The sequence below is a fragment of the Sorex fumeus genome, unplaced genomic scaffold (genome assembly GCF_029834395.1).
Source record: "Sorex fumeus unplaced genomic scaffold, SorFum_2.1 ptg000025l, whole genome shotgun sequence".
Lineage (NCBI taxonomy): Eukaryota > Metazoa > Chordata > Mammalia > Eulipotyphla > Soricidae > Sorex > Sorex fumeus.
The window spans coordinates 2,330,779-2,352,500 of NW_026606082.1; the positions used below are offsets into that span (position 1 = coordinate 2,330,779).

At 60.9% G+C, this 21,722-nt stretch overlaps 1 protein-coding gene across 1 annotated transcript in view; it reads left to right on the top strand.

The window, feature by feature from the left end:
- Positions 1 to 2,222: 2,222 nt before the first annotated feature.
- KIAA1671 (KIAA1671 ortholog) overlaps positions 2,223 to 21,722 on the top strand; it is a 78,979-nt gene continuing 59,479 nt past the window's right edge. Inside the window, exon 1 of the mRNA XM_056114485.1 lies at positions 2,223 to 2,293. Within this exon, the coding sequence (XP_055970460.1) occupies positions 2,243 to 2,293 (51 nt within the window). The 5' untranslated portion in view covers positions 2,223 to 2,242. The remainder of the gene's footprint in view (positions 2,294 to 21,722) is intronic.

Here is a 21,722-nt window from a genome sequence, read left to right on the forward strand (position 1 = left end):
GTATTTATCTGTGTGTGGTATGTGGTGCGTATGTGTGTGATGTGTAGAGGTGTGAGTGGTGTATGGGTGGTGTGGTGTATGTTGTTTGGTGTATGTGTGTGGTTGTGTGCTCTGTGTGTGTGTGTGTGGTGTGTTGTGGTGTGTAGGCTGTGAGTGGTTTACGTGAGGGGGTGAGTGGAATGGGTGCGTGTGTGGTGTGTGTGTTTGTGGTGTGTGTGTGTGTGCGTGGTGTGGGGTGCGAGTGGTTTATGTGAGGGGGGTGAGTAGGATGGGTGTGTGTGTGTGTGTGTGTGTGTGTGTGTGTGTGGTGTGGTGGTGGGCTGTCTGTCACATCCGTGCTGGTGTGGAGGGTCCCTCGGCGTAGGGGAGGGGTCACTCTCATGTCCCATCTGGGTGGGCAGCTGCCCTGGGGACCGTGACCTGGCGCACCCCTGGCCCTGGGTGCCCGGGCCCCGCCGTGCTGCCCGTCCGTGTTGCCCGCCCGTCTGCTGCTCGCTTCGCCCGTGTTCTGAGCTCTCTGCCCTATCCCCGGCTCTGCCTCCACCCCCTCCCGTGCTCTCCAGTTCCCTCACCGACTGTGCCGGGTTCTCTCCGTCCCTGCCTGCCTCCGGGGCCATCTGTCTCCTGCCTTCTCTGACGCTCTGCGGGGTCCCCCTCTTCCTGCCTATGTCTCTCCGCCTTGGCTCTTTCTCCAAGAAAGAGCCCCTCTCGGGCCTTTCTCCAAGTTCCCCTCTCGGGCACCAACTCCCTTACGACCACTCAGCAGACGGGGCCCAGCCTCCCGGCCGTAGGTCAGTCAGTCCGTCCGCAGACGGGACCTTCAGACTGTCGGTCATCAGTCTGTCCGCAGACAGGCCCAGCCTTCAGACTGTGGGTCCGGCTCTTACTGTGCTGTCAGCCGGCAGGGTGCGGCCTCCGAGCCGTTGCTGGTCAGTGCGCAGGGCCGTGCAGTTGTGCCATCAGCCCGTCAGTCACAAGCTGGGCCCCTTCTGCGGTTTGCCGGCGGGTGTGAGCAGGGCTGGCTTCCTTGGGTGCCCTCAGCTGTGCCCACAGCTCTGGTGTCGGCTGGGGCCTGTGACTTGCGGGCTGTGGGTACCGAGGCCCATGGAGACACAGAGACACGGACCCACGTTCGATGCTTGAAGTTGCCCTGGTTCCCTCCACTGTGGAGCTCGGCTCAGTCCTCGTTCCTGTGGGTTTCCCACCCACAGCCCTGCCCACGGCTGGGCCACGGGGTGAGGTGGTGGCCGGGATGGGCCCGGGGCTCTGCAGGACCCGGACCCCGCCACTGTCATTCCTGAGGACCCCCTCCTCCCCTGGAGGGGCTCGTCGCTGGCCCATCCGTGTTCCCTGTTTGGGCTGATGGGGCCACCCCACCCCACCCTGCCTGGGCAGGCCACTCACCAGGTCTTGGGTTTCTCAGGGGGTGGACGAGATGGCCCTGGCCTCGGGCGGCCTGCGGGATTGGTCCCCGGCCCCCATCTTGCAGAGGGGGGGGGTCACAGACTCGGAGAGGAAGGGCCGCCCCACGGGATCCTGGGCTTGCCGGGAGGCGTCGGCCCCTGGGCGGCTGTGACTCTCGCGCTCCTGGAAGCTCTCTGGAAGCTGCTACCCCAGCACGCCTCCTCAGTGGCCGCCAGGGACGGGACCCCCATCTCGTGGGCAGGAGGTCTGGGTTTCAGCCTTGACTTGGCTTCCCTCACTCTGCGTGACTTGGCTGAGTCTGTCGCCCTCCCCGGGCCTCAGTTTCCCCCTGTGTATCGGGAGACCCCAAAGTGTGTCAGAATGAGTAAAGCCAGCAGGGGCTGTGCAAGCTAACAGGACCCTGAGTCTCCTGTGGAAAGAGGGGACCCCCCAAACACACACACACACTCACGCCCCAGCTCACACCCGCTATGTGACACCCAGAGGGTCCCAGTCCCATAAACACCCCAGGAGGACCCAGAGTCGGGGGTGGGGGAGCACTGTGCTGGCATGGGAGGAGCCCCGGCCCCGGTGACACTCAGGACCCCCAGAGCTGCCTCAGGCTGGGCGCTTACTCGCCAAGGAGCGCCGTCCCCTGCAAAGGCAGCAGCAGCCTGAGGTGGCCAGGACGGGCCCCCTTGGCTGGCCCCTGGCGGGAGCTGCCGCTGAATGATTCATGCGCGTGAACTTGACTCCGAGTGACAAGCCGGGAGGAGCCGCCCCCTCCCGAGGAAAACCAACCGGAGGCGCAGGCAGCGGGCGCCAGAGCCCGGCAGACATGGAGTATTACTACTGCCCCGGCCTGCTCAAACTGCTGCGTTTCCTCTGGGTGAGCTCCCAGCCGGCCTCTCTGCGGCCTGGGGCGGTGCGGGGGTGGGTGGGTGGGTGGGGGCTGGGGTCCCGGGAGTGGGGCTTGCAGGGCGGCTGTCTGGGTGCAGCTCTGCTGGGGATGTGGACGCCGGGGGGAGGATGTAGGGGAGCTTCTCGGACCCCCAAAGGCCCCCTGGCTCCCCTGCAGGGCTGAGAAATAAGACAAGGGACGCCAGGGAGGGGGTTTTCGAAGGCGCCGCTACTCCATTCTGAAGTGACTCCCCTTTTTCCGTGTGCGTGTGTGTGTGTGTGTGTGTGTGTGTGAGAGAGAGACAGAGAGACAGAGAGACAGAGACAGAGAGAGACAGAGTGAGAGAGAGACAGAGACAGAGAGACGGAGAAGGAGAGACAGAGACAGAGACAGAGGAGAGACAGAGACAGAGACAGAGAAGGAGAGACAGAGAGAGACAGAGAAGGAGAGACAGAGACAGACAGAGAAGGAGAGACAGAGACAGAGACAGAGAGCATCCTCTCTCACATGAGATGCAAAGGAGCCACTTCTTTTGCGTTTCTTTGGACTCAGCCAAGCAGAAGTGGCCAAGTTGGAGCTCCCGCATTGCTCCCCTCTCCCTTGGATCACAGAGACGCCAAAAAAGCCCCCCCCCCCCAACTTTTCCCCCTGAGTAGGGCCGCTGTCGGGGAGCTCGTGCAGAAGCACTTTGTGGGGAGGGCTGAGGTGGGGGCAGCGTGTCTTTCCCGTCTTCCTGGGACTCAGACTGGAGGCTGTGTGCTGGGACTCGCTTCTCTTGTGAGGTTTCTTCCTCCCCCTGTGCAGCTGGGGGTGGGGGGCGGGTGTCATCCCAGTTGCGGGGCTTAGCCCGGCATTCGTCAGGGTAGGCTGGGGGAGATTCCCGGTGTGCCGCTATGTTCTCTCTCTCTCTCTCTCTCTCTCTCTCTCTCTCTCTCTCTCCCCCCCCAAAAAAGGACTTGGGGAGGATTATTTCCCCCCTGCCGAACGTCTGCAAATACTTCAAATGCCTCCTAACCCCGGGAATTTTCCAGAGCTCCCAAAATACCGCTTGAGGGAAATAGTGCCCTCCAGCCTCCCCCCTCCTGAGCGGCCCTGGTGCCCCGGAGAACGGGGGTGCCCACTGCGCCCGGATCTCCAAGCCTCTCCGGCTCTGCTCGTCACCAACATATGAAAACACACGTGTTAGGACTGGGCTGGGATCGTCTGCAATATTGTGTGTCTAACACTCGACTAGGGATATTGTAAATCACGGCGCTTTAATTTCTTTTTTAAAAATGTGTTGATTGGAAATCAAAAAAAAAAAAAGAAATGCGTTAGAAGCGTAAGACTAGATGCAGTGGGGTATACTCTTAGCATAGAGACTTTCTGGACTATAAACACAGGGCAGCGCCCGCCGCTCCCAGCTTATGGCAAAGGCCTGGCAGAACCCTGGGCAAACCCCGAAATGGCAGGGCTGGAATCAGTTACCCACAAACCACATGTGCCTTTTGGTTTCTGCCAGAGTTCCCGTGACCTCACTGTACCCGGATGCATGTCAGAGTCTGGACTTGGTGTTTGGGGTGTTGTGATATTCATTTTTTTTTTTTTTTTTTTGCTTTTTGGGTCACACCCGGCAATGCACAGGGGCACAGGGGTCACTCCTGGCTCTGCGCTCAGGAATTACCCCTGGTGGTGCTCAGGGGACCATATGGGATGCTGGGAATCGAACCCGGGTCGGCCATGTGCAAGGCCAACGTCTTACCTGCTGTGCTATCGCTCTAGCCCCGATACTCATTTTTTTTCAAAAAAGAAAATCATTATTTAGGTCATATGGTTATAGGAGTGTTAAGGTTTCTGGTGGAATTGTTTTTGGTTTTTTTTTTTTTTTCTTTGAGTCACACCCGGCTGTGCTCGGGACTGACTCCTGCCTCTGCACTCAGGGATCACTCTGGCCGTGCCCAGGACCCTCTGAGATGCCAGGGATGGAACTCAGCTCGGCCCCCACAGGCGAGGCCAACACCCTCCCCGCTGCCCCGTCGCTCCGGCCCCAAGGTTCGTAGTAGCGATGTACAGTCACTGGACCACAGAGACCATGGTCCACAGGAAGAGAAGGTCGTGTCTCTGCCCCAATCCGGCACTCTGCACTGGGTGTTCCCGGCCAGTCGCGTTTCCCACACCTGAAGTTATGCTACTGGGGGAGCAGCTTTGGGTCCGCCCAAACCAGCCGGCGGGTCAGAGAGTGGGATTCTCGGTTCCCTCCATACCTGCAGAGAGAATCACCCAGTGATGTACTTGTGACTGAGCCCCCCCCCATCAAAAAAAGGGGGCCGTGGGGGGTGGGGGGTGGGGGGTGGGAGGGATACTGGGATCACTGGTGGCGGAGAATGGGCACTGGTGGAGGGATGGGTGTTTGATCATTGTGTAATTGAAACCCAAGCACAAAAATTTGTAAATCTACAACCGTACCTCATGGTGTTTCAGTAACAAAAATTAAAAAAAAAAAAAGTAAATGATGGAGAATGGGCACTGGTGGAGGGATGGGAACTGGATCATTGTATAACTGAAACCCCAAGCACAAAAATTTGTAAGTCGGGGCAGGAGTGATAGCACAGCGGGTACGGCATTTCCCTTGCACATGGCCGACCCGGGTTCAATCCCCGGCATCCCATGTGGTCCCCTGAGCACCGCCAGGAGTAACTCCTGAGTGCAGAGCCAGGAGGAACCCCAGTGCATCGCCCCAGGTATGACCTGAAAAGCAAAAAAAAAAAAAAAAAAAAGTAAGTCTACAACTGTACCTGATGGTGTTTCACTAATAAAAATTTTTTAAAAAGGGGTGGAGGGAGGACTTTTGGATTGGCAGGGGCAGGGGGTGCTGGCAGAACGGGGTGTCAGGGAGAGGGTAGGAAGTCACATCCCCTTCCTCCCTGGGCACCTCACGCTCACCTCCGCCCGGGGTAGCAGCTTCCTTACAGCCCTAACAGTGAGCTGGTAACCTGGCACCTGGGTGCTTGGGCGCCGGGTCCCGACCCCAGGTGGGGCGGGCACAGAACGGGACCGCGAGGAATCATGAAAAGCTTGACGACAGTCAGAGGTTTCCTAACGCGCCCTGACCAGGCTGGAGCAGAAGCACCGCGGAGAGGGCTTCTGCCTGGCACGCAGCCAGCGCGTTCCATGCCCACCAGCCCGTAGGATCCCCCGAGCACCGCCAGGAGCAATTCCTGAGGGCAGAGCCAGGAGTCAGCCCCGAGCATCACAGGGTGTCACCCAAAACAACAAAAATAAGTGAACGTGCACCGGCCAGACATTCGTTCACGAGCTGGGGACAGGCTCCGGGAGAGGACATGGCATGGCTTACACGGACGAGGCCCCGGGTTTGCTTGCTGTACCCCCACTCCCTACACACACACACACACACACAGAGTCACTCACTTAAAAATCGCATGTTTAATGAATCTGAGGGGTGTGTTTCTGGCAATTGCGTTTCTCGGGGGAGAAGGGCTCGTGGGTGGAGAATGTTCTAGCAGCCCCTGCGTAGCTGGTAAAATGCTTCTCTGTGTTTGACACCTTCTGGCGAATGAACTAGACCTGAGGAAGGAGCTACGGGGACTCTGATTTCTGGCAGATCTGGGGTGGGAAGGGGGGTGGTCCGGACTGACCAGAGTCTGAATGTGTGAGCGTGTATGTGAGCGTGTGTGTGTGTGTGTGTGTGTGTGTGCGTGCCCGTGCATTGGGCGGGCAGGGCAACTGGTCCTGTAGGATGACTTTAGCCCATGGCATCTGATACTTTTTTTTTTTTGGCTTTTTGGGTCACACCCGGTGATGCACGGGGGTTACTCCTGGCTCTGCATTCAGGAATCACTCCTGGCGGTGCTCGGGGGACCCTATGGGACGCCGGGGATCGAACCTGGGTCAGTCGCGTGCCAGGCAAGCATCCTACTCGCTGTACAGTCGCTCCAGCCCTCAAGAGAACTCCCTGCTCGGTCACCCCCATGGGCCACCAGACCCCAGAGTCACAAGGGTCACGTGGGTTTGCTGCTGACTTTGCAAGTTCCCCCCCGCCCCCCCATGCTTCCGCCCCTCCCAGCCACCGATAGCTCACAGGGGGCCTGATTCCCTCCAGCCTGGAAGGTTACTCAAAACCTCGGAATGCTCTTGGCTTGTGGAATTCGCAGGGGAGCCGGGAACGGGGTGAGTCCATGGACTTAGGACTAGATGCCAAGGAGTTGGGGCAGGAGGGGGGAGGGTTGGGTGGGGGCTCATCACCTCGATCTAGATTCTTCTTTTTGTTTTGTTTGGGAGCCTCACCTGGCAGTGCTCAGGGCTTACTCCTGGCTCTGCCTGTGCTCAGGCATCACTCCTGGAGGGCTCGGGGCACCCTGTGGGATGCCGGGGATCGAACCCAGGTCGGCCGCCAGCAAAGCAAGCCTATCAGCCCTGCCCCCTCCAGACTTCCGGTTTCTCCCCAGGCCACGCCCCTTCCTCTGCGTGGTGAGACTGTCCCTGGGGACCCCCTCACTTCTTTGTAGACTTCTTTCTAGAAGCCTCCGCAGCTACCAGGGGCTCTTCCTCTTTCCCAGGAAGTTCCCATCAGGGGGGAAAGTGCCCTCCCGCCCCTGCCACAGCAGGAAGTCGTCTCCACCACACCGTGGCTCAGTGGCCCCTGTCCAGGCATCCTCAGCGGCCTCTGGACAGCCTGGGCTTGGCGCAAACAGGGTGGAGGAGGGCGGAGAGGACGCCAATTCCTGATGCCCGGGGTCCCTAACCGCCTCCCAGCCTGACCCAAGTGGGCTCCCTGCAGAGAGCACCAGTCCCGCAGCACAGAGTCCTGCCCCCACCTCCTGCCTCCCGCTGTGGCTCTGCTTTACGCAGGTGAATGGGCGCCCACGCCCAGGGCCACCCGCCTGCCACCTGCCCCGGGTTCCAGACGCCAGCCTGCCGCCTGCTTCTCGGCCCCCCACGTGGGCGCAGGCACCCGGGCGGGCGGCTCCTGGGGCTGCCCTGGAGCGCCCGGCATGTCGGGGAGGCCTTCTCGGTGGCACCTTCTCATGTGGCTCCCCGATGTGACTCCTTCCACGCGGGAGTTCGCGACCTTGTCGTCTGCTGGCAGGAGGGCGCGGCTTGTGCTGGTCACCTGTGGCCCGTTCCCACACAGTGCTGTAGTTCTGGGGGGGGGTCTGGGGGAGTGGGGTAGGGGGGACTCAGCTGCTGACCCAGTGATGCCAGGGGGTCGTGGGGGAGGGGACGAAGTTTCCGTTTCCAATCCTCAGTCTCAGTTGCCCCCGAGATGGTTCGCGCGCTGCTGCCCGGGCTGGTCTGGGAGTTACTTAATCTCCTTTGTGGGGGAGATAAGCCGGCCAGCTGGTCCAGGGCTGCGGCCTTGCTGGGAGCTGACACTGGCTGCTCTCCGCCATGGTGCTGTGGGTGCAGGTGCTGGGGAGGAGCATGAGTGAAGAGATGATGGGGGGGAGGAGGGAGGGGATGACTCCACGTTCCTCCTGAGCATGTGTTGCTCTCTGGGCCTCTCAGGAGTGCCCGACCCGTCCTCGTGGTGCCCTGTGGGTGGAGCTCATTGTCGTCCCTCTGTGCGGCTGGGGACACTGAGGCCAGAGGGTTTGGGCTCTCACCCGCGGGCCTCTCCTGGCTGGACCAGAGCCCTGACTGGGGCCCCGGGTTTCCCTCCTAGTCCTCCCCGCCACTGCACCGGGCCGCATCCTCTGCTTTGTCAGACGGGGAAACTGAGGCCTGCAGGGTTGACAAGGGAAGCTCCTTGTGCCCCTCGGGCTTTGCAGGGTGGACAGTACCTAAGAGCGTTGGTATAGAAAGGCAGGGAAGAGAGATGGAGGGGGAGGAGAGAGAGAGAGAGAGAGAGAGAGAGAGAGAGGGAAGAAGGGATGGAGGAATGGAGGGAGGGAGAGAGAAGGTGAGGGGGGAGTTCCTCAGCTCCTGACCTTGTGCCCTGGCCCTGCCGAGATCAAGTCCCGTCACGCTCTGAGCCTCAGCCTCCCCATCTGTTGGTGGGGGTGCCAGGATCAGCTAAGACAGGGGCGTTGGGCTCCTTGGCACAGGCTGGCACCCGGCAGGCATGCATACCTCCGTTCTCCGTGGGGAGGGGGCGTCTGACCCCTCCTGTAGAGTCTGTGATGGGTGGAAGGCCCTCACCCCCCATCAGTCGTTCCCAGGAACTTCTCCAACCTTCCTGGGGTCCCAGGGAGCCTGATGTGGGGGGGGGGTCACTTTCCTCCCCGCCGTGTCACCCCCAGCGAAGGGGGCTGCCACTCCCAGCAGCTCTTCCGGAAGAGGACCAGAGCCGGTGGGCTGCGCTGGCGGCCGAGCCCTGGGCGGGTCCCCTCCGGCGCCTCTTTCCAGCCCCCGAGGCTCCGTGGCCCCGGCTCTGTGGAACGCCAGGAAAACCACGCTGTTTTCCGTTGTGGTCGGAACGTTCCGTCTCCCCCATGTTCTACTCGTGACCAGATTTTTGTTTTTCAAAAAGAAATTCTGCCTGCATGGAAAAATCTCACAAGGCGGTCGTTCGGCTCTTTCCTCCTCCAGAAAGAGAGTGAACGCTCTGTGTGGCTTTTGCCCCCTGCGCTCACATGGGTCCCTCTGAGAACGGGAGTCACTGGGACCCTGTCTCATGAGCGGAGGGGAGAAGGCAGCTGGAATAGAGAAGGGATCACTGAGAAAAAGATGGTCGGGATGGGCGATGCGTGCAGAAAGTAGATAAAGGACCAAACGTGACAGCCTCTCGGTGTCTGTATTGCAAACCATAACGCCCCAAGTTAGTGATAGATTATGGGGAATCATGTCTGCCATGGAGGCAGGGGGAGGGTGGGAAAGGGGGGTATACCCGGGATATTGGTGGTGGGGAATGTGCACTGGTGGAGGGATGGGTGTTGGATCATTGTGTGACTGTAACCCAAACATGAAAGCTTGTAACTATCTCACGGTGATTCAATAAATTAAAAAAAAAAAAAAAAAGAAGAACTGGAGCCAGGGGCCTATCTTAGAGGTGTCACGTGACCAGGACCACCAGCGAGGGCAGGGCTCCGGTCAGAAACCCCCGGGCCAGAGACCTAGGACAGCGGGCAGAGCTCTTGCCTTGCGAGTGTCCTAATGGGTTCGACCCCCCGAACCCCCTAGGGTCCCCTGAGCCTGCCAGGAGTGATCCCTGAGCACAGAACCCCAAGTCAGCCCTGAGCATCTCTGAGTGTGGCCCCCAAACAAATGAACGAACTCAGAGGGGTGTCCCTGGTGGCCCAGCTTGGTGCCACAGACCCCCTAGGCGGACGGGGAGTGGGAGGGGGAGACCCATCACCTCTGGGGCAGGGGGGCCTGGGCCCTGCCCAGTGCACCAACCCTGCAGGGTCCAGTCGCTCCTGTGCCCTGGAGCTCACCGCTAAGGTCCCGCAGGGCTGGCCAGCGTCCAGCTGTGTCTGTGCTGAGTGGGGGGCCTGGTGTGGACGGGCCGGGGGGCTCCAGCTTGCAGGGACCCGGTCCCAGCCCCACCCTGGCCCTGGCCCACCCTCCTGACACTTCTCTCCCAGCAAGGCCCTTGTTCCACCCGCCCGGGGGCTGAGGGTTCGAGACCTCGGGAAGGCCTGGCCTAGCTGGTTGCAGATGGACCCTGGGTCAGCCACAGCTGCCAAGGCCTCACCTCAGGGCCTCTGTACAGTTCACTTAGACACAGGTCAGCCCCGCGTGGGGACACTCTGGGGAGCGGGCGGGTGAAGTCTCCGCTCAGCACCAGCTTTCTAGTGAGGGGTCGTGGCCACAGCCCATGACAGCTGAGACCAGGACAGAAGATGAGGAAGGGAGCAGGGAAGGGCTCACCTGGAAGAGGTGACTTGGGCACAAACCTTGGGAAGAGGCAGGAGTAGGCCAGGAGCTAGGGGGAGAGGGGCAGCAGGTGCAAAGGCCCTGAGGTCCGAGTGTGCAGAGGCCAGAACCACGGTGTGGGGAGAGGGGCTGGCGGTGAGGCCACGGGGTGATGGGACCTGACAGCCACGCAACGGAAAGGCTGCAAGGGTCCCAGAGTCCCAGGGTGTCACTCACACGCCCGCCACAGTGGCTCCTCTGCCTGGTGCTCCCTGAGAACTGCAACTGCCTCTCTAGGGGCTGTTGCTGCTTCTGCCCCCGGGACAGCCCCTGGCCCTGGGTTCCTCACTCTGGTGGTTTCCAGCCTCCACAGGGCCACGGCCCCTCCCACAGCTCTGCCCCCTCTGCCAGCCACCCCCCCCCCACTGTTATTTCAGAGACCTCGATATGCCGCACTGTTGGCCCACAGACCCCCATACCCTGCAGACTCCCACGGGACCCCCCATTAGACCGCTGACTGCCACACCCGCAGACCCCCACGGGAGCCCCCTGTTAGCCCACAGACCTCCACGGGACGCCCTGTTAGCCCACAGACCCCCCATACCCTACAGACCCCCACGGGACCCCCACACTGCCCTGTTTTAGGCCATGGATCCCACACCCCACTGTCAGCCCACAGAGTCCGCCCTCACCCCCGCACGGTCGCCCTCCCTGCTGCCCTGTGAGCTGCTGCTCAGACCCGGGTGAGGCCCAGCCCAGACTCGGGTTGGAGACCGGCCACCCGCCCTGTCCCAGAGGAGCCGTCTGTGGGTTTCAGACATTCCGGCGCGGCGCGTAGGGCCGTTGGACATGCCAGTCCCGGGCACGCAGGGAAGCAGCCTTGAGGGCTGGCCTGCTGGGGGCCGGAGCCCCGGGCGTCACTGCTGTGTGGCCCCCAGGCTGTTGCTCGTCCTCCTTGGGCCTCGGTTTCTCTATTGGATCTCCAGACCCACCCGGGGACTTTCCCCTCCTCATGCTTTTCCATTCGGGGGTGTCCCGAGCAGGACAGGGGCGGGGAGACCACCTCGTGGACCGGGACACGTGCTCCACCTGTCCGCCCTGTCTGAGGCCTGTGTTCAGATGCCCCCAGCACCAGACGGTCGGTCTCCCGAGCGTGACCCCCTCGCTGGGCACCGCTGGGGGTGGCACGGACACCAGCTGGGGTTCCAGGCCCACTTTGCAGGCGACTCCTCCCATCCGGAAAGGAGGCGCGCCCACCTCCGCTTCTCCCGCCCCACCCCCCCAACCTTCCCAGACAGGGGTGTCAGGCCGGCATCTCCCTGTGGGACCCCCAGGCGCCCCTTGGTTCTGCTTTGGGCGGGTTGGGTTTCCAGGCAGGACGACTCCCGGGTCTGGACACCAGAGGGCGCCCGAGTTCTAGCAAACCTTCTCACTGCCGGCTAGGTCCGCCCCGGAGGGGAATGACTGTCCCATGGGGTGGGATCGGGGAGGGCGCTGCTCGGTGGGTTCTCCCACCCTGCCTTCTGTCACTCTGGCCCGTCTGCAGCGGCCGGAGTTCTAAAGGACCCTGGAAGCCTACAGGGTCCTTTTTTGGTTTGGGGGCCACACCCAGAGGGGCTCAGTGTGTCCTCATCGCAGGGCTCAGGGGGACCCGAGGGGGTGCTGAGGACCCGACCCACTGTCCTCTCTCCACCGAGGGGAGGGAGTCAGAGCTGAGGTTCTTCTCTCGCCCACCCTGGGGCCCATCACCAAGCAGCTTCTCGAACACGAGACCCAAAGCGGGCGTGAGGCTGAGCGCCCAGAACTGTCCTTTTCTCCCGGCTCTGGAGTTCAGGGCCCAGGTCGGGTCATTCAGGTTTGGCTCCTCCTGTGACCGCTGTCCCTGGCCAGGGGACAGTGGCCTCTCGCTATGTCCTCAGGCGGCCTGGCGCTGTGCATGGCCTCTGCGGTCTCTCTGGGTACCGAGAGTCCTTCTTCCTGAAAGGACACAGTCAGAGGGGATGAGGGGCCACCCCCAGCAGGGGGGCGGTTCAATTGCTTCACTCCATTACCTTGTTCAAGCCCAGGCCTCAAATACTGTTTTCGTGGGGACAAGCAGGGAGGACGCTTGCCTGGCTCACGGCCGACCCAGGTTTGATCCCTGGCATCCTGTGGGGTCCCTTGAGCCCTCCAGGAGTGATCCCTGAGCCCAGATTGGTGTAACTCGTTCGTCCCCCCAAAATAAACCAATCAAGGATGTCTTTTTTTTTCCCCTTTTCTTTTTGGGTCACACCTGGCGATGCATAGGAGTTAACTCCTGGCTCTGCACTCAGGAATCACTCCTGGCAGTGCTTGGGGCACCATATGGGATGCGAACCCGGGTTAGCTGCGTGCAAGGCAAACGCCCTCCCTGCTGTGCTATTGCTCCAGCCCCAAGAATGTCTTCTTACACTGAGTTCTGGAATGAAGTCTTCAGCAGGGGAAGTATGGGGCTGTAGGAGGTGGTTCGCAGCCACCAGGCATGGAGTGAGCACTTTTTATTGTTTCTGTTACTGATTTTTTTTGGGGGGGGGGTGCACTATCTGTCGGTTCATGGCTCTCAGCGGACAGTTTGGTGCTGGGGGTCGAACCTTGCCTCCTGCTGGAAAAGCAGTGCTCCAGCCTCCGTCTCTCTGGCCTGCACGAAAAAAATTCTTTTTTTTTTTTTTTGCTTTTTGGGTCACACCCGCCAACGCACAGGGGTTACTCCTGTCTCTGCACTCAGGAGTTACTCCTGGCGGTGCTCAGGGGACCAGATGCGATTCTGGGAATCGAACCCGGGTCGACCGTGTGCAAGGCAAATGCCCTACCCACTAAGCTATCGCTCCAGCCCCCCACCCCCTTTTTTTTTTTTCTGCACGGAAAGTTTGATCTCGCTTCATCTTATCCTCACAGAGAGGGCCCGGGCCCCCCCATCTCACACCTGGAGAAGCCAGGCATCCGGGAGGTCACTCCGTTTCATGGGGGATCACTCAGCCTGGTCTCAGGGTTGCCGGGCTCGGTTCCAGCACACCTTGCCTGGGTGTGAGGATGTTTGGGAGTGACCCTGAGTCCCGGCTCCCTTTGCTTTATCTTTTCCATATTCTGTGCCCTTGCCCTGGAGTTTCCTCCTCGTTTCTCTCCGCTCAGCCCCATCCTTGTTGTTCTGTTTGTTCTGGTTTGGTTTGGGGGGTCACACCCGGCAGTGCTGACTCCTGTCTCTGTGCTCCTGGACCACACCTGGCAGTGCTGGGAGGGGTGCTGGGGACCAGCCCAGGTCTGCGGCGTACAAGGCCGGTGCCCACCTGCCCCAGACCCGTCTCTGCCCCTTGTTTTACATACGGATGGAAACAGCCTTGGCCCTGGGAGGGGGGGTCGTGGAGAGAGAGCATTGCAAGACTGCAGGGCTGCCGGGCCCACCCGGCCTGGGCTCTGCTGGCCCGTTGGCCGCCTGGGTTTGAGCCGGGGAGGCTGGAGGGGGCAGGGCGGCGGTGCCCACTTGGCGGTGCCGGTGCTGTGGAGAGCCGCCCGGCCCGTGAAAGCGGCCTTTGTCCTGGCTTTCTTCGTCCGTCCCCAGGCCTGACCTCAGTCCCGTCTCGGGAACAATGTGCGGCCTGCCACGTGAGCTCAGGTCAGCCCCTGCAGCACGCGGGGCCGCAGGGCGGCCGGGTTCCAGGCCGCGAGCCCCGAGCTGGCCCCGGAGTGTGTGTGGCCACGGCTTGGGGCCGAGAGCGAGGCCCCATCGGTAACAGGGGGCAGGGGGAGGGGGGAGCTGAGTTTTGTTTTGTTTTTCCTTTTCCCCCCCTTTCTTCCTCCTCTAAACTTAGAATATTCCTGGAGTTCTTGAAAATTCTCACTTAGATGTCTGATTCATCCCCTCCTCTCTCACCATGTCTTCCCCTGGGTGTTTATTTCGGGCAGTTTCTCTCTTCCTGTGTGCCGGCCCATCAAGGAAGGCGCTGCTGAGCTGTCGGCTGCCTGCCTCGATTGGGGCTTTTTTTTAAAAAATTTATTTATTTGTAATACCCACCCCTCCACCAGTGCCCATTTCCCACCACCACGGATCCCAGTAACCCTCCCACCCCCCATTCCATCCCCATCCCACCCTGCCTCTGTGGCAGGGCATTCCCTTTTGTTCTCTCTTTCCTAATCAGTGTTGTGGTTTGTAAAAGAGTTAAGCCTGATTTTCAGGGAAAAACGTTGGAGAATTTACTTTCCATTGACCACTTTATATATAAGATGTCACTTGGCCGCATAAGCAGCCGCGTGGTTTGGAGTAAGAGTCCTGGTTCCCGCATAAGCGAGCCATGCTTGTAGAGGCTCATGGTCGCCGGGGTTCCCTCTGGAGGGGGCGGGATGCGGCACCTACCCCATCTGGGACTTCCTGGTGATCTCGGTTCTTTTTGGGACCTGGTGCATTCTCGACCGGAGCTTTGGAGGGAACTTCGAGGGTGGTGGTGGGGAGCTCCTGGTCCCAATGGGGACCGAGGAACTGGGCCCTGGTCGCCTACGCCGCCGGGGGCTGAGGTGGCTGCGTGCGCTGCATCCGTGTCTTCAGGCTCGAGGCTCTGTCTCCCCAGGGGCCTACGTGGAGGACTTGGGCACTAGACTGTCAGGGTGGACGAACATCGGCTCTTCAGGAACTCGCTCTGGGGCTGGAGCCATAGCACAGCGGGGAGGGCATTTGCCCTGCACACGGCAGACCCAGGTTCGATCCCCGGCATCCCATCGGATCCTCCGAGCACCGCCAGGAGTGATTCCTGAGAGCAGAGCCAGGAGGAACCCCTAAACATCACCACCAGGCGTGACCCATAAGGCAAAACAAAAACATTTTCTCTTGGGCACGTCTTGGGCCAAGGGAATAAAGAAATGAACCGATGAGGGCAGAGCCATTAGGACAGTGGGGAGGGCGTTTGCTGTGCACGCGGCCAACCCAGGTTCGATCCCCGGCACCTCAGAGGGTCCCCCTGAGCACCACCAGGAGTGATCCCTGAGTGCAGAGCCAGGAGGAAACCCTCAGGTGTGACCCCAAAACAAGAAATGAACCCATGGTGATGGGGGAGGGGGGCGTCCAGAGCACCTGCCACAGTGCCCAGGCATCGCACCCACCACCCTGTCTCGTGGCCCCAGTGCCGGCCTATTTCTGTGCCATCCACGCGGTGGATGGTTGTGGGGCCGGGGGCTGAGGCCCCCCATACGGCCCCCCGAGTCCTGAGCACAGAGCCTGGAGTCAGCCTGAGCACAGCTGGATGTGCCCCTTCATAGCCCCCCAAAGTGCCTTGTTCAGGGCTGAGCCGACATCAGGTGGGGTGACATCATGTGGCCCCCTCATCACTGTCCCCATGGCGTCCACTGGGAAGGGGAACAGGAAACGTCTCGTTCCCTGGGGACCCTGTTCCGGGCCGACCCCCTTCCGCCCCCGCCCCCAGCTCAAGGCCACATTACACGATAAACGGGCAAATGAGCCCATGAAGAGCGACTTCTTGTGATTGACCCTTCTTTTCTTTTGGTGTTCTGGGGCCCAGTCCGCAGTGCTCAGGGCTGACTCCTGTCTCTGTGCTCACAGATCACTCCTGGCTAGTGCTGGGGAGAGAGCCAGCCTCTGAGGCTAGTGGCTTGACCCCCGTCCTGCCTCCAGCCCCTGACAAGGAAGCTGTTTCTCAAGGGCGGGCGGGCGTCTGGTGTCATCTGCCCGGTTTCTCGAACTGGCCCTGGCACACAGTAGGTGCTCAGGAAACTGAACCGAGTAGGTGGGGAAGCTCTGGGGAGGGCAGAGTTTTGTTCTGACGTTTTGTTTCTTCTTCCTGCGCCCTAGTGCGGGGCCTGGCAGGTGCCGTGGCAGGAGGGAGGGTGGGAGGGCGTGTCCCGGGCAGGGACAGTCAAGGGGGCCGCACGCCCGCTCAGCTCACCCGTCCAGCCCGCTGCAGACTTTTCCTGTTGCTCCGGTCTGAGCAGGTGGACAGGAAGTCCCCAAGGGCTGTCCTGGGAGCCGCTGCTCCTGTTTCCCTCGCGTCGGGCGGGCCTCAGAGGGATGGAGGCGCCGCACGGAGCCCCAGTGCCGCCCAGACACAGAACGGCCACCCTCAGGGACCCAGCCTCCCCGCCCTGCTCGGTGGCGCTATTTTAGGGGAAGCCCGAGGCTTGCTGCAGGGAGGCTGGGAGAATGTTCCGCTCAGCTGGGCAAGGGGGGGGGGGGGAGAGAGAGAGAGACAGAGACAGAGAGAGACAGACAGAGAGACAGAGAGGGAGATAGAGACAGAGACAGACAAATAAGACAGACAGGGAGAGACAGAGACAAAGACCGAGAAAGACAGAGAGAAAAGAGAGGGAGGGAGGAAGGGAGAAAGTAAAAGAGGGAGAGATAGAGAGGGAGAGACAGAGACAGAGACACAGAGATGGAGAGACAGAGAGACAGACCGAGATAGAGAAGGCGCTCCAGCCAGCAGGCGTTGAACAACCCCTGTCGTCCTCTGGTGGCTGTTTTGGCCACACCCCGTGGTGCTCAGGGTCAGTCCCCCCGGGGCTCCGAGGACCCCTTGGCTGTTAGGGCCGGCAGTCTGTTCCGGGGCCCCTTCTGCTCCCTGGCCCAGAAACACCTGTTGGAAAACACTGAGTGGTGCTGGGGGTGGGGCGGGCTGGAGGGCCGAGAGTGCAGCCGGTAAGGCCGACCCGGGCTTGACCCCCAGGCCCTCCCCCTGCATGGGGCCCGGCCCCCAGACACCTCGGGAGTGATCCCGAGGGCAGAGCCTGAGGTAGGACCTTGAGCACTGCTGGGTGTGACCCAACACCTGCACCCGGGATGAAAATGAAAATAAAGCACAGGTCGGGTCTAATTCCAGGCCCTCTTCTGACTTTCCCTCTTATCACAGCAAGGAGATATCTGGGAATCTCGGCCTGTTCACACAGGGAGTCTGTCGCCTTCTCATAGCCGCCTCCCTCCCTCCCTCCCTCCCTCCCCCCTCTGTCTCTCTTCCTCCCTTCCTTCCTCTCTCCCTCTCTCTCCCTCCCTCCCTCCCTCCCTACCCCCTCCTCCCCCCTCCCTCCCTCCCCCCTCTGTCTCTCTTCCTCCCTTCCTTCCTCTCTCCATCTCTCTCCCTCCCTCCCTCCCTCCCTCCTTCCCCCTCTCTGTCTCTCTTCCTCCCTTCCTTCCTCTCTCCCTCTCTCTCCCTCCCTCCCTCTCTCCCCCCCCTCCTTTCCTCTCACTCGCTCTCCCCTCTCTCTTTCCCTCCCTCCCTCTCTCCCTTTCTCACTCTCCCTCCTTGTACTCTGACACCCTGAACCAGCACCTCCTGAAGGTGGACCTGAGCCTGGTTTCCAGTGTGGGGCCAAGAGTGACCCTCCCCATGCAGAAGGCCCGGTGCGCCGGGTCTGCAGGAGGGTGCCTCGCACTCAGGGGCACCCTGGGCCGGCTTGTGTGGCAGAGGAGGGCCCCTGTAGGGGGAGATGCCGGGTGCTGAGGACCGCATGGCCCGCTCTGAGGCAGCAGTGAGGCCGGGTCTTCACTCGGGCTCTCCCTGGCTGGGGCCTTCAATCCCGTGCTGAGCGCCCGGAGGGAGGCCCGGCAGCTCCTCGCCCAGGCGCCTGGGGTTGGAGTGTGGGCGCCTTTGGCAACGCCACTGCTTGTGCTTGTTTGGGGCCACACCTGACAGTGCTCGGGGCCCCTCCCAGCCCTGTGCTCGCGGGTCACTCGCCCTGGTGCCAGGGAGCAGGGTGGGGCCCAGGCGGGACCCAGACCTCCTGCCCTCCACGCACACAAGCTCCTGATTTTCCTCTTGACCTTTTTTTTTTTTAATCTTTCTGGGCCACACCCGGCAATGCTCAGGGGTCCCTCCTGGCTCTGCACTCAGGAATCACTCCTGGCGGTGCTCGGGGGACCCTGTGGGATGCTGGGGATCGAACCCGGGTTGGCAAATGCCCTACCCACTGTGCTATCGCTCCAAACCCCCTCTTAACCCTTGAAGGCCCTGAGTCCCTTCACTCTCATATCGTGCAAAGAGAAGCCCCCAGTGCCCCGCTCTTGGCATCCCCTGTTCTTGCTTTTGTGTTTGTTGGTTTGGGGACCAGACCTGATGATGCTCAGGGCTTACTCCTGGCTCTGCACTCAGGGGTCCTTCCTGGCAGGATCCAGGAACCATAAGGGGTGCCAGGGCTTGAACCTGGTGAACCCCATGCAGGGCAAATGCCCTCTCCACTAAACTAGGTCCCCAGCCCCTTATTTGTCTTTTTTCTTTTTTTTACAGAATTGGTATATTTTATTTATTTATTTATTTTTTGCTTTTTGGGTCACACCCGGCAATGCTCAGGGGTTACTCCTGGCTCATGCACTCAGGAATCACTCCTGGCGGTGCTCGGGGGACCAGAAGGGATGCTGGGAATCGAACCCTGGTCGGCCATGTTGGCTGCGTGCAAGGCAAATGCCCTAGCGCTGTGCTATCGCTCCAGCCCTGATATATTTTATTTTATTTATTTTTCCTCATTCGTATTTTTGACCTGGTCCCTTGACCTGTCCCCACTCAGGAACAGTCCCTGGACTCTGACCCCAGCTGGGCCTGAGACTGTTCGCTGAGGGTTTGACCAGAGCTCACCTCTCTTCTCTAATCCTGCCCCCACTTTGTGTTTGTTTGTGTGGGGGCCACACCCGGCGGTACTCAGGGCTTTTTCCTGACTCTGAACTCAGGAATCACTCCTGGTGGGGCTCGGGGGACACTATGGGATGCCGGGGATCAAACCCTGTCGGCTGTGCCAGGCAAAACCCCTCCCCAAATGTGCTGTCGCTCCAGCCCCTGACGCCTGCCCTTTGCCAGGGACCTGCTTGGTGCACGGGGCCTCCTGTGGCCGAGAGCAGCCGTGAGATGCCTCAGGACTCGGCAGGAGGAGGCCGCACTGGTCTCACCCGGGGTCCGTGGGGTTCTCTCCAGGCTGGACGGCACCCGTGCGCTGGAAGTTGGGTTTGGCTGCAGCCTTCTGGTTGGGCCTCCTCGGGGCAGCCGGGCCCAGAGACAGGCGAGCCCCGGGCCTGGCCAGCCCCAGGTGGGGTCAGCGGGAACTGTGAGGGCTCTGGATGGAGTTGTGCATGCAACCCAGCCCGGGTCAGAGCCCAGCGGGGAGTGGACCCCTGAAGTCTCCTCGGGGAACATCATGCTGTAGTTGGGGTTTGCCTCTGACCCGAGTGTGAGGGTCTCAGTCCGGTCCTGGACAGGACGGCTGCTCCTGGGGGTAGGGCTGCCTGGTGGGCAGGGCCCAGCCTGGAACCGGTGCATGCAGTGATCAGGGATGGGGGTTAGGGGCTCCCTCGTTGGGTGCCTGCTCTCGGTGAAAGGGGGCTCGGGACCGTCCTGGGCTGAGGGGGGCCAGGCTGTGGTGGGCGCCTCGGCGCCTGAGAACTTTGGGACTTGTCTTATCTGGATTGCCGCGTCACCTATCGGCAGAGAAGCACAACTCAGCATCACAAACGTCACTCATCCCTCGGGCCGAAGTGGAAGAAACAGGGAGGAGGGATATGGAGAAACCAGGGCACTCTGGGCACTGTTGGGGTGGGGGGTGTGAACTTGGCACCATGGCCTCGGTGGAAAATGCTGCAGGGGAGCCCCCCCAGATCACTTGATCACTTGACTTCCCGCTAATCGGGCGATTTGCTCGAGCGGGCGCCAGTAACGTCTCCATTTGTCCCCGTCGCGTGCTAGTGTAGCCCAATGGCGTCTGTCTGCTCTAGGAACATGAAGAGCCTCAAACCGATTGTTCATGATCTTGATGGAGAAGTCTGACCATCTGGTAGGCGGGCGGCCATGCGGTCTTTTGACATCCCGTGGAATCCAGTCGATAACAGCTCTAGTCCAGCGGGGTCGTCTTAAAATCTCATTACGTGACCAGCCCATCTGATTTTTGACGCCTTGGCAAATGAGACAGCGTCCCTGATCCTTGATCGTCTGGAGCCCCCCCAGATACTAAAAAAAAGAAAATGTCAATTTCTTGAGATGTTTGTGCAAAATATCTATATTCTGTTTTTCCGGATCCCGAGCGATACTTCCCAAGCCCCCCTGGGGTACCCTTGCCCGTCCACGTGGGTGGAACATTGAGACTCTTTTTTTCTTTTCTTTTTGCTTTTTGGGTCACACCCGGCGATGCACAGGGGTTCCTCCTGGCTCTGCACTCAGAAATTACTCCTGGCGGTGCTCAGGGGACCATATGGGATGCTGGAATCGAACCCGGGACGGCCGCATGCAAGGCAAACGCCCTCCCTGCTTTTCTCTCGGCTCCAGCCCCACATTGGGAGGGTTGCGTGTCTGGGTCCGAGTTTGGGGGCGAAACACAGTGGCATCGTGCGGGCTTTGAGATCCCTGGGACACCGTCATTCTCTTGCCTGTGGGGACGCAGAGGGCGGCCGCAGGCCCTTTACAGAACTCAGATGGGGGAGTTGGTTCACTGGCCCGTCAACATTCTCCTTTCTGGAAGGGCACCCGCGGGGGTCTCTGGGCCTCTCCTCAGACTGGTGCTGCTTTCTGGGGCCCCAAACCTGCCTCCCCTGGCATTCGGGGGCTGGGGCTGGGGGATCCCTTACCTAATGCCTTACCTAAGGAGGGGACTTCCTTCCCTTGCTTGAGGCCACATCCCCAGCGTTTCCTGGAGAGAACCGAAGCAGCATCTGCGGAAGCCGCCCCCCCTTCCCCCGGGGGAGGGGGCCCGCGCCTCAGCTCACGCTGCCCCAGGCGCTCAGCTCACGCTGCCCCAGTTTTCCAGGGAGCTGGGCTTTTTTATTTCAGGGAGCCCGGCTTTTTATAGTTGCTCTCGCAGACCACATTGTACCTTAAAGGGAGCGGGGAGGGACCGGCCGCGCCAGCCGGCAGCCTGGCTCTAGGGCTCTTTTGCTTGGCGCCCCTCCACGCCTGGTGGAAGGAAGCCGGGCTGGCTGGAGCGAGCCTGCCTGCCTGACGCTTGTCCTCCCGTCCCCTCGAGGGGGTGGTCACAGGTGCCCCCTGCCGGGTACCAGCCTGCCGCCCCCACCTCCCCGGCTGCTGTTCCTCCATCTGTGACACAGGTCCCGTGCTCAGCGCCCCAGACGCTATTTCAGGGTTGGGGAGGAGCCGAGGCTGTCCCTGGCGCCTGGTACACGCCGGTTCCCAGGACCGTGATGCTGGGGGTGGCGGTGGCGCCATCTCCGAAAACTCAGTAAAATAGCTAGCATGAGCCGGGGGCAGAGCTGCAAATCCTGCAGCCCGCCAGGAGGTCGCAGGTGCAGGGCTGGGAGTGAGACGAGATGGTTTGGGGCCTCCGTTGCAGTGTAAAAGATACTGCAACTTCGTGAGTGTGTGTGTGTGTGTGTGTGTGTGTGTGTGTGTGTGTGTGTTGGTGGGGGGAGGGGGGCGGCCTGCCCACCTATGCTCAATCCTGGCTCTGTGCTTTCGGAATCACTCCTGGTGGTGTTCAGGGGACCACGGGCTGTCAGGGATTGAGCCAGGGTTGACCCCATGCAAGGTAATCACCTTACTCTCTGTGCTATCTCTCCGGCCCTAGCTCTCTTTCTTTAAAATTGTTTTTTCTTTTTGCTTTTTGGGTCACACCCAGCCGATGCTCAGGGCTTCCTCCTGGCTCTGCGCTCAGGAATCACCCCTGGCGGTGCTCGGGGGAC